This window comes from Lithobates pipiens, unplaced genomic scaffold, assembly GCF_037356315.1.
Source record: "Lithobates pipiens isolate NorthernLeopardFrog02 unplaced genomic scaffold, aLitPip1_a1.2 Scaffold_8, whole genome shotgun sequence".
NCBI lineage: Eukaryota > Metazoa > Chordata > Amphibia > Anura > Ranidae > Lithobates > Lithobates pipiens.
Window position 1 is genome coordinate 681,036,890 of NW_027507903.1, and position 12,330 is coordinate 681,049,219.

The window sequence follows — 12,330 nt, forward strand, 5'->3', positions numbered from 1 at the left end:
TATCATGCTCCTCAGTCCTGCCTACTGAAGCCATTCATCCCAGAGGATCTCTGCCTTCGCCTTGGTCAACATCAAAGAAACTATCTCCTGCGATCCTGTTGCTGACATCCCTTCTGGCTCCAGATCCTGCTTTCTTTTCTGCTACATTGACCCCTGACTTCTGGCTTGGCTGACTATCTGTTCCGGTTCCTGAACTCTGGCTATGTTTTGACTACGTTTGTTCTTTTTTACTTTTATTCTTAAACAAGTGTGATTTAACTGTACTTATGTCTCGGCCTGATTTCATGGTTTCTGACAAAATGTCAAAGTTCTCATCTTCTTTAATGGGATAATAATGAAGCTGCTTTGCATGTAGTTATGCCAAACCTATTTTAAAAGGCATTTGTTTTGTACAATCTGAAAATCGTGAATGAACGCTCACCAAACTTCTACTAACACGAAATTAGCAGAAGGGGCCCAAAGGGTGGTGCTTGAGAAATACACTTCCTCTTTATACACTCGTAGTATACCTGTATATACACGTAGTACGTCACTATGCTCGTGTTTGTCAAATGAAAATATGTATGTATGGTTAGTATGCAAGACAAGATCCAGGCACGCGCCCTTTTGACAAAAATCAGAAGCTTGGTCATCCAACAATCGTACCGTGTGTACGAGGCTTTAGAGTTTTAATTTGTATGCAATCAGGCAGGCCCTTGCATTACATGGTATTGATAAATCTGAAGACAAAAATCCACAGATTATCTAATGCCGCATACACACGACCGGACTTTCCGGCAAACTAGGTCTGATGGGATTAGTCCGTCGGACAATCCGATCGTGTGTGGGGCTAATCCGTTCATTTTACGGGAATAAAATCCAGCGGACCTAGAAATAGAACATGTTTCAAATCTATCCAAGGGACTCAATACGGACTCAAATCGGGAAAAGCGCTCATCTGTGTGCTTGTCGGACGGACCAAATAAGACGCAAGGGCAGGTATTGGCTACTGGCTATTGAATTTCCTTTTTTTAGTCCCGTTTACGTCACCACGTTCAAAACGAACGGACTTTGAAATGGACTTAGTTCGTTCGTATTTTGGCAAGTCCATTCGTTCGGAAAGTCCGTCTGAACTCTGTCGAGAAGACTGTCGGACCTTTTTTTCCGCGGAAAGTCCGGTCATGTGTACGCGGCATAATAGTGCATATGGGGCCATAGCAGCTAAAATAAGTTCTGATTGTGAATGGCTTTCCCTAGAATTTTTATTTGTAATGCTGAGTTCTTTAACACTTGCTTACCGGGCACTTTCTCCCCCATCCTGCTCAGGCCAATTTTCACCTTTCAGCGCTGTCACACTTTGAATCACAATTGCGCCGTCATGCAACATTGTACCCATATGACATTTTTAGCATTTTTTTTACATAAATAGAGCTTTCTTTTGGTGGTACTGGGGTTTTTATTTTTGGCTAAACAAACAAAAAAATACAGGAAATTTTGAAGAAACAAAAACAGTTTTAATAGTTTGTTATAACATTTTGCAAACAGATAATTTTTCTCCTTCATTGAGGTGCGCTGATGGGGCTTCACTGATGGGCGATGATAAGGGAGCACTGATTGGCACTGATAGGTGGCAATGATGGGCTGCACTGATAGGCACTGGTAGGTGACACTGATAGGCAGCACTGATGATGAGGCACTGGTGGACACTGATACGGGGCACTGATAGGCGGCACTGGTAGTCACACTGATGGGCAGAACTGGCATGCCCCGTACACACGACCGGACATTCCGACAACAAAACCCATGGATTTTTTCAGACGGATGTTGGCTCAAACTTGCCTCAAAGTTGGTCGGAAATTCCGACCGCCAAGAACGCGGTGACGTACGACGCGTACGACGAGCCGAGAAAAATTAAGTTCAATAGCCAGTGCGGCTCTTCTGCTTGGTTCCGAGCATGCGTGGAACTTTGTGCGTCGGAATTGTGTACACACGCTCGGAATTTCCGACAACGGATTTTGTTGTCGGAAAATTTGAGATCCAGATCTCAAATTTTGTGTGACGGAAATTCCCATGGAAAATGTACGATGGAGCCTACACACAGTCGGAATTTCCGACAACAAGGTCCCATCCAACATTTTCCATAGGAAAATCCGACCGTGTGTATGGGGCAGTAGGTGGCATTGGTGGGCACTCCTAGGTGGCACTGATGGGTGACACTGATAGCTAGCACTGATAGGTGGCACTATTGATGAGGCACCGGTGGGCACTGATGAGGCGGCAGTGGCTCTCTGTGTGCAGGGAGCTGATGTTCCATTTATACAATCTGCTAATCCGCTTCTGCTTCATGTGATCAGCTGTCATTGGCTGACAGCTGATCATGTGGTAAGGGGCCGAGTCTCATGGACTCATTGATCACAGGGGGCGCTCTGGATATGACCCGCAGGGGGCATGCAGGCAGCTCATGCACAGGAGGACGTACATTGGTGCCCTCCCGGGAAATTTAGGTCCACGCTCCAGCCATCTTTCGGCGATAGCTCGGGCGCAAGAGGTTAATCTGCTCCTCCATCATTTTAGTGGTTTCTTGGAATTTTTTTCTACATGTGTGTAGCGGCGGCTCCTGAAGAGCACACGCTATGCGTTTTTCAAAGTTAAAGTTATGCCTGAACTGCAGTTTGGTTTGAGTATAATTGTCTAAATTTAGACTTCAGCATTAGTCTGACTGGACTGTGAGATGTTCAGCCTGGCCACAGGGGACACTGTCTCTTCTGGCAGGCATGGAACTATGGTCTGGTTAGGTGCTTAAGTTACTCTCTCTTGGAGCCCACCCAGTGAGAGTGGCGCTCTCGCTGTGCTTTCTGGGAGAGGGTATTTAAGATGCGGACATCACGTGGTTCGGGGTTCTGGTCCAGAAGGATGTAATGACTTCATGGTGCTGGTCCTCCTGACCAGTCCCCAGGAAGGCTATGGCCTGGGGTGCGGATCCACCCGATTTTGATGTCTCGGGGCTGGTTAGCCCGAGGCAAGGAAATTAAAGGAAGATTCTGAGGTGGTTGAGTGAGGTCTCCGGTTTGGGAGAGACCCAGTGACTTCAAGCATTTCAGGGGAGGACTCTTCAGAAGAAGACCACGTACAGTTTGGTTTCTTAGTAAGAGCCTGGGAGGGCTGAAGTACCCAAGAGAATCTGGTCTTGTGGATATCAGCAAGCTGGCTGAAAGATCCAGGTATCCTACGAGTGTTCTTCAAGTTTAGTTTCCCTACGTGTTCTACAACAACGTCTGTGGCAGAGACATTATCTTGTATGTTCTACAACAAGGTCTGTGGCAGAGACTTGTTCCTGAGTAAGAACCTTGTTGGCCGCTAGACCTTGTGAGAGAAGGACTGTCCAACTTGAGTGATCATCCAGTTGCGAATGGCTATTCTCTGTATGCAGTCAAAGTAAGCAAGTTCTTCAACATTTTGACTTTGACACTAAGCCCTTGTACACGCGGTCAGACATTTCTGATGGAAAATGTCCGATCGGACCGTGTTGTTGGATAATCCGACTGTGTGTGGGCTCCATCGGACTGTTTCCGTCGGAATATCTGACGGACAAAGTTTTAGAGCTGGGCTATAAAGCTTTCCGACAACATGATCCGATCGGACTTTGTCCGATTGTGTGTAGAGAATTCCGATCGGACAAAGTGCCACGCATGCTCAGATCAAATTCCTAGACCAAAGCTATTGGCTACTAGCCTGAACGTAGTCCCGTCCTAACGAAATAACGTCATCACGTTACGTACGATCGGATTTTCCGACAACTTTGTCCAACCGTGTGTATGCAACACAAGTTTCGGACAAAATCCGACAGATTTTGTTGTCGGAATGTCCGACTGTGTGTACAAGGACTAAGAGTACCTGAATTTCCTTTCCAACCCTCTGATCCCAATTTAAGAGACTGTTTCATTGTCTATGTTTTGCAAATAAAACCCATTCAATTGGATCTGTTGTCAGTCTCTCAAGTTACTGGGCCATCTACCACGGGACATCCCCTAGAGGTGCAACGAGGAGAACAGAAGGTAACGGTAAGCCCAAATCTAACCAGCAGCTCCTTTGGGGGTAGTGCTACATGTGGTTCTGTTATTTAAAAGATTCTACTGGTAGTTTTTAAGTTTGGGAATCTTTGTCGCTATCACTTTGTGTTTGAGCGTTCTCTCTTTTCTGTAATTCAGAGATTCATTTTCTAGTTGCCTGTAGAAATTCCATGACAGTCTCTTCACTCTCAGACTCTACCAATTCGTCCAGTGCCTCATTAGCTATCCCCATGTAATGGTGATGGGTTTTGCCTCTTGCCATATTTTCTTCCGATGCTTCGATAAACTGACAGGTTTCAATCAGCTCTCTGACTATCATCTGAGTTAGAGATTTCCTCTTGTACGCTCTCCATCTCCATTGGCAAATGTTATATTTCTGGCACCACAAGGGTTCATTTATCATATTTCCTTCACAGCACCGCAGGCTGTCTTTATTCCTTTGCAGACAAGCTGCCCCCTTCTTTATCACAGAAATTGCAGAAGTTTTCTTTCACTCGCTGTTTTAACGTGAAGGGATCACTTCTGTGACTTCTCTGCTTTCTTTTTTTTTTGGTCGCACAAATGCTGAATGCATTTCATTGTGGGATAGGGGCTGGTAAAATTGGGGTGTTACAAAAACGGGAGCTGCAATGACACAAGGACATAAATTACTGTGGGGGAAATAGGGTGCAACTAAACAAAACAATCATAAAATACAACAAAACATACATAAAACCGTGCGCATATAGTCCCAAATTCTTCTGAATAACATTTTAGTAATGGGGTGCCAAAATCACATTGTCCTGTACACTAGAAACACAAATCTGCAAAACTACAAAAACAATCAGGCAGCTTGTTCTCCTATTACACTGTCACATGAACATACACTCATGCCACGTACACACGAGCGAATTGTCCGGCGTACTTAGTCCGCCGAAACGCATTTCAGCGGACAATTCGATCGTGTGTGGGCTTCAGCTGACTTTTCCAGCGTAAAGTCCGGCGGACTTAGAAAGTAGTTTTGCACTCCAATCTTTCTGCCGGACTTGGGTTTCAGCGCACAGTACGTTCGTGAGTATACTAGTCCGCCGGACTAAGAATGACGCATGCTCAGAAGCAAGTACTAAAAAGGAAGCTATTGGCTACTGGCTATTGAACTTCCTTTTTCTAGTCCCGTCGTACGTGCTGTACGTCATCGCGCTAGCAAACGCCGGACTTTCTGTGTGTCCCTGTGTGGCCAAGTCCGTTCGGTAGAAAGTCCGCCGGACTATCCACCGGATTGTTTGCTGGACTAAGTACGCCGGACAATTCGCCCGTGTGTACGCGGCATAAGATGCACTAGTGTTAGTTACGGCTCTGGATTTGATATTTCTTACCTGCAATGACACAAGGATACACAGGATCTCACAAAAGTCAGTACACCCCTCACATTTTTGTAAATATTTTCTTCTCTCTTTTGATGTGACAACACTGAAGAAATGACACTTGTCTACAATGTAAAGTAGTGAGTGTACAGCTTGTATAACAGTGTAAATTTGCCGTCCCCTCAAAATAACTCAACACACAGCCATTAATGTCTAAACCGCTGGCAACACAAGTGAGTACACCCCTTTGGGCACAAAGTGTCAATATTTTGTGTGGCCACCATTATTTTCCAGCACTGCCTTAACCCTCTTGGTCATGGAGTTCACCAGAGCTTCACAGGTTGCCACTGGAGTCCTCTTCCACTCCTCCATGATGACATCACGGAGCTGGTGAATGTTATGTCGCCAACCCAAGTGACACCGCCCCATGTCCCTATATAAGTCCCCGCGCAGCGCGTCCCCGGCATTGCGGCCGGAGAGAGCGTCGAGTCAACATCTCCAGGAGAAGAAGGAGAAGAAGAAGAAGAAGAACGGAAGGTGGCGGCGGCGGCGACAGAAGACCGGGCCACCGCCTGTAAAAGAGCTAGAAGAAGGTGCGGTGGCCCGGCAGAAGAACCGAAGAGGGGGACAAGACCCCTGAAGTCGGAAGAAGAGGCCGCGGTGATGAAGAAGAAAGCCGGGCTCCTCCGCTAGTAAACGAGCTACAAGAAGATAGCGGAGGAGTCCGGCGAGAAGACCCCCGAAGACGGAAGACCCCCGGAGCTGTGCAATAAACTATTTTATCTCGTGTGTTGTGGTTTTTTTTGTACTTTTATTTTACAGGTGAATGGGTAGGGGTACATTGTACCCCATACTCATTCACATAGGGTGGGGGGCCGGTATCCGGGGGCCCCCTTCTTAAAGGGGGCTCCCGGATTCCGATAACCCCCCCGCCCGCAGACCCCGACAACCAACGGCCAGGGTTGTCGGGAAGAGGCCCTTGTCCTCATCAACATGGGGACAAGGTGCTTTGGGGTGGGGGGGCCGTGCGGCCTGGTATGGCTCAGAAGGGGGGGGCCCCTCCTTTCCTGGCCGACCGGGTAGCGTGCTCGGACAAGGGTCTATTGTGGACTTGGGGGGGACCCCCACGCCGATTTTTTTCGGCATTGGGGTCCCCTTTAAGTCCATACCAGGTGGCGGGGCCAGCAGCGTCTCCTTCTCGGGCCCCGCCTACCTGCAGACGCGCTTGAAATGAGCGGACTTTCCTCCCCGTGTGTGGGCGAGTCCGTTCATTTCAAAAGTAGGGCAGATAGTACGGCGCACTTAGTACGCCGTATTAGTCCGCTGAAAAAGTGCCGTGTGTGGGCAAGTAGCCCGTTCGGAGAGTCCGACGGACAGTCTGGCGGGAAGTCCGCCAGTCTAAGTACGTCGGACAGGCGGCTACGTGTGTACGCGGCTTTAGTCTGCTTGTCTTCAGCAAACTGTTTGCAGGCTTTCTTGTGCATCGTCTTTAGAAGAGGCTTCCTTCTGGGACGACAGCCATGCAGACCAATTTGATGCCGCGTGCGGCGTATGGTCTGAGCACTGACAGGCTGACCCCCACCCCTACAACCTCTGCAGCAATGCTGAGAGCACTCATACGTCTATTTCCCAAAGACAAGCTCTGGATATGACGCTGAGCACATGACCTCAACTTCTTTGGTGGACCATGGTGAGGCCTGTTCTGAGTGGAACCTGTCCTGTTATACCACTGTATGGTCTTGGCCACCATGCTGCAGCTCAGTTTCAGGGTATTGCCAATCTTATTATAGCCTAGGCCATCTTTATGTACAGCAACAATTCTTTTTTCAGATCCTCAGTTCTTTGCCATGAGGGGCCATGTTGTACTTCCAGTGACCAGTAGGAGAGAGTGAGAGCGATAACACCAAATTTAACACACCTGCTCCCCATTCATACCTGAGACCTTGAAACACTAAAGAGTCACATGACACCGGGGAGGGAAAATTACTAATTGGGCCCAATTTGGACATTTTCACGCGGTTTAGACATTAATGGCTGTGTGTTGAGTTATTTTGAGGGGACGGCAAATTTACACTGTTATACAAGCTGTACACTCACTACTTTACATTGTACACAAGTGTCATTTCTTCAGTGTTGTCACATGAAAAGATAGAATAAGCTATATTTACAAACAAATTTGAGGGGGTCTACTCACTTTTGTGAGATACTGTATATTACCCTGGGGGAACAGGGTGCAACTGAAAGAGAAGCACGGATTAAGAATGAAATGATATAAGGAGTGCTGGACATGACAGTGTGGATGAGGGACACAGAGGGTTAAGCTTTAGGGGGTGGAGTGGAGAAAGAGGTTTGCAGGAAACAAGTTCAGTGTAGGGGAGGGGTCACATAAAAGGGAGAGGTGTGGCTTTAAGGGATCATTCGGAGCCCAGTGTGATACAGAGGAGGCAGTTTTTCGCTGCTCCTCTGCTATGGCGGACCTCGAGGGACTCTTCGCGCGGCTGCGACGAGCGGCGGAGGTGCACGGAGCGGACTGGCTGCGGGAACGCGTGGGTGACCTGGCGGACGGCGATGTGGACGGCGGCGGGACAGGTGAGGTTCCACTGCGCGCGCGGAGGTCTCGGCCTCCGGCGCGTTCTTCTCCTGGGCCTACTCCTCGGCCGCCTCGTGACTCCCGGAGCCCGGGGGAGGACCGATCGGTCCCCCCGGCGAAACGGCAGATTCTCAGCTCTCCCCGGTCCGGGCGGTCGTTGCGCCGCCGACCGGAGGGGGGCGGGGCTTCGCGGCCGCATGGCAATGGCGCCGGGACTGCACGGGGCCCGGTGGAGGTGGGGGGGGGTGCGGATGGCTCTGGGTTTGAGGGCCAGGGGGGGGTGCACGTGGCGGGGGATCTGCGGCATGCTGGGTCTGAGGCCAGCATCCGCGCGGTGGGGGGGAGGGGGGCGCACCGGGGGGGTCGCATGCTGGGGGGGGGGGAGGGAGGGTCGCGGAAGGCCGCCAAGGTGCCTGGCAGGGCTGGTTTTAGACGCCGGCATGCCGGGGGCGGCGGGGGGAGGAGGACATTGCCTGCAGTCCCGGATCGCATGGTCCGGACGGACCGCTCGGAGCACAGGGGGATGGCTGCGTCCCCGGTGCGCGCTGGTGAGGTCGGTTCGGAGAGCGAGCTGTCCCAGGATGAGGAGGTGTCCTTTTCTGCACCCGGACCGGTGCCGGTCGCCGAGGCCCCAGGGGGGCCGGGTAAGTTGCGGGAGTCTACATTGCTGGCGGATGCTTTGCGGGGTCTGATGGGGGTGGCGCAGGGGGGTGCGGTGCCCCCGGGATCCCGGGACGTCTTGGGGGGGTTTCGGCTGGTTCATCGCAGGGGGCGGGGCCAGTGGCCCCGGGGGGGCCGTCAGGTCCGTTGCAGGAGCTGTTGGAGGGGCTGCAGGCCCTTGTTGGTAAGTTTGCTGGGGGCTCGGGGTCGCCTCAGGTGGCCCCCTGGTTGGGTACTGGGGGGGGGGGCCGGGGGGGCGGAGGCTGTGCCTGCGCGGGATGCACCGCCGGCTGCGGTGTCGGGGGGCATGGAAGCGGGGGCTGTGGGCTCGGGGGTCCCCCCGGTGCCCGCGGACCCGGGGGCGCGGTCTGACCTGGTTAGGATCGCGGAGGCTGCCCGGTGCGAAGTTTATGTTTGTTTTGAAGGCCCGTTGGGGGCGCATTTGAAGCAGGAGGTGCGGGACAAGATCGGCAAGGGTGAGTATGTGGAGATTTTCTCTTTGCTCCCCCTCGAGAAATTTAATTTGGACAGGGTCAAGCCGGACAGTTCCAAGAAGGACGACGAGGAGAAGCGTAGGTATCGGCTGATCCCGCGCACATTTGCGAATTGGCTTCAGGCGTTCGCTATCTTGGCTAGCGTGATAGGGGAAAAGAACCCCGAGCACTGCTCGGCGTTATTTTGTTACCTGGACGCGATTGGTGAGGCTCATCGGGTGTACGGAGGGCTGGCGTGGCTGCGCTATGATGAGCAGTTTCGTCAGCGTAAGGCAGTGCGGGCTGACCTGCGCTGGGATCACAAGGACATAAGCCTCTGGATGAGGCTTATGTCTGCTCCGCGGACGCCCGCTCCGTTTCTTCAGGGGGGGGCCGGGAGTGCGTCGTCCTCGGGACTGCCGGCCGGAAAGAAGTGGGGGGTGTGCTGGCCCTTTAATGAAGGGGCTTGTAAATTCGGGGGCGCGTGCCGTTTCAAGCATGAGTGCTCCGGGTGCGGCGGCACCCACCCCCTGTCCCGCTGTTTCAAAAAAGGTCAGCGCGCCGGTGCCGCCGGTCACAAAAGGGATGACGCCGGTGAACCTGGGAAGGATGCTTCCTTTCCTAAATAGGTATCCGGATGGTGAGGCGGCGCGGGGGTTGATTTCGGGTTTTCGGGACGGTTTTAGGATTCCCTGTTCTTTGGTAGGGGTGCCGCCGTTGGCCAGGAATTTGCGATCGGCTTTAGATCACCCGGGGGTTGTGGATGACAAATTGGGTAAGGAGGTGGCGCTGGGCCGGATGGGCGGTCCTTTCGAAGTGCAGCCGTGGGGGGACCTGGTGGTCTCCCCGTTGGGAGTGGTTCCTAAGAAGGAGCCGGGGAAGTTTCGCTTGATTCATCACCTGTCTTTTCCGAAAGGGGGGTCGGTCAATGATTTCATTGACCCGGAGGCGTGTACGGTTTCCTACACGTCTTTTGACGCGGCGGTACGGTGGGTCAGGCGGTATGGTCGTGGGGCTCTCATGGCCAAGGCGGATGTGGAATCGGCGTTTCGTCTTCTGCCGGTCCACCCGGACAGCTTCCGGCTGTTGGGATGCCATTGGCGGGGCAAGTTTTATGTAGACTTGTGCCTGCCCATGGGTTGTTCCATTTCATGCGCCTATTTTGAAGCTTTTAGCTCATTTTTGGAATGGGTGGTGAGAGATGTTTCGGGCCTGGAGTCGGTCATCCACTATTTGGATGACTTTCTGTGCGTGGGCCCGCCTGCCTCCAATGTGTGTGCGATTCTTCTGTCCACGTTGCAGCACATTGCGGGCAGGTTCGGGGTGCCATTGGCGGGGGATAAGACGGAGGGCCCGGTGACGGAATTGAGTTTTTTGGGGATCGTGATTGATTCTCTGGCAATGGAGTGTCGCTTGCCGGAGAATAAATTACGGGATCTGCAGGCGGAGTTGGCGGGAATGCAGGGCCGGCCGAAGGTTCAGCTTCGGGCCCTGCAGTCCCTGTTGGGCAAGCTGAATTTCGCTTGCCGGATCATCCCTATGGGCCGTGTGTTCTGCCGACGGCTGTCGGGGGCCACCGCCGGGGTGACCGCCCCTACCCATTTTGTGCGTTTGCGAAGGGAACACCGGGAGGACCTGCGGGCTTGGCATGAATTTTTGGAGTCGTATAATGGGCGGGCCATGTGGATGTCGGGGCCGGTGAGCAACTTCGATGTGGAGTTGGTTACTGACGCGGCTGGCTCTACGGGTTATGGGGCATTTTTCCGGGGTCGGTGGAGTGCGGAACCTTGGCCACGCTCCTGGGAGGTTGCGGGGTTGTTGGGCAATTTGGTTTTGCTAGAATTGTTCCCGATAGTGTTGGCATTGGAGCTGTGGGGGGCGGAGTTTCGTAATTTGAAGTTGCGCATCAATTGCGATAACATGGGGGTGGTTCAGGTCCTCAATCGGATGACTGCTTCCTCCCCCCCGGTCATCCGGCTGCTGCGACAGCTGGTCTTTCGCTGTTTGCGGCTCAATGTTTACGTTTATGCTGTGCACATACCTGGGGTGGAGAATTCTTTGGCTGACTCGCTCTCTCGTTTTCAGTGGGACAAGTTCCGGCAGCTGGCGCCGGGAGCGGAGGAGTCGGGGGCGCCCTGCCCCGGGTGGATGTGGGAGCTTCCCTTGGAATCGCCGCAGGTTGGTTAAAAAGGTCGTTGAGTGAGGCTACATGGTCCGCTTATTCTAGAGTGTGGGCGGAATGGTGGGCGTTCCTGCGGGAGGTTGGAGTGGCTGGTCGGGGCTCCGACCGGCGCTGGGTGGTATTGTACTGGGTGGCCCGGAACATTGAGACGGGCCTGTCTCCCGCGTCTATTGAGCGGAAGCTGGCGGGGTTGGCCTTTTTGTTCAAACTGTGGGGGGAGCCGGACGGGACTAAGGATTTTTGGGTGCGGCAAACGTTGAAGGGGTACAGGAGGGATTGGAAGGGTCGGGATGCGCGCCGGCCGGTGTCGTTTGACAATTTGGTGGCAATTTGTTCTCGGCTGGTGGACGTTTGCTCGTCTGCTTACGAGACCGTTCTGTTTACGGCAGCGTTTTCGTTGGCGTTTTATGGGGCGTTTAGGATAGGGGAGTTGGTGTGTCGCTCCAAACGGGTGGCTGGGGGTCTGTTGGATCAGGATGTGCAGGTGGTTGCGGATCGGGTGAGTATACGGTTGCGTAGGTCCAAGACTGATCAACGGGGCAAGGGAGTGGCGATTACGCTGCTTGCCCTTCCGGGCTCGGTAGTGTGCCCGGTGGCGGCGGTACGGGCTTTCCGGGCGGTACGGCCTGCGGGGGCGGGCCCCTTTTTAGTGCACGCGGAGGGCTCTTTTCTATCCCGGTTTCAGTTTGTGTCGGTCTTTCGGCAATGCCTGAGGGCGGTGGGTTTGGATGAGCGGGACTACGCGTCCCACTCTTTTCGGATTGGGGCGGCTACGGAAGCGGCTCGATGTGGGCTGGAGGAGGCGGTGGTTCGCCGGATTGGTAGATGGGAGTCCCGGAGGTTCCGGTCCTATGTCCGGCCGCAGTTGCTACTGGGGTAAGGTGGGTGCGGCTGGGGGTGTTGTTTGCTGTTGGATTTATGGGGGGGAGGACTGTGCTTATAACATTCCTTTGGTGGTTGTGTTAATTCTCTTGTTTTCATTCCAGATGGAGGTTCTCAACGCCTCGTTTGGATCCTGGGGCATTCGTACGTC

General features: G+C 52.9%; 1 protein-coding gene across 2 annotated transcripts in view; it reads right to left on the reverse strand.

Annotated features, from left to right (window-relative positions):
• Nucleotides 1–1,471: 1,471 nt before the first annotated feature.
• Nucleotides 1,472–12,330, reverse strand: part of LOC143962098 (NACHT, LRR and PYD domains-containing protein 3-like) — a 117,535-nt gene continuing 106,676 nt past the window's right edge. The window contains exons 10-11 of one of the 2 annotated variants that reach the window (XM_077471424.1): nucleotides 11,157–11,250; nucleotides 1,472–4,673 (exon numbers count right to left, since the gene is read on the reverse strand). In XM_077471424.1, coding sequence (XP_077327550.1) covers nucleotides 4,625–4,673; nucleotides 11,157–11,250 — 143 coding nt within the window. In that variant the 3' untranslated portion in view covers nucleotides 1,472–4,624. The remainder of the gene's footprint in view (nucleotides 4,674–11,156; nucleotides 11,251–12,330) is intronic. The other variant, XM_077471425.1, reaches the window with a different exon arrangement.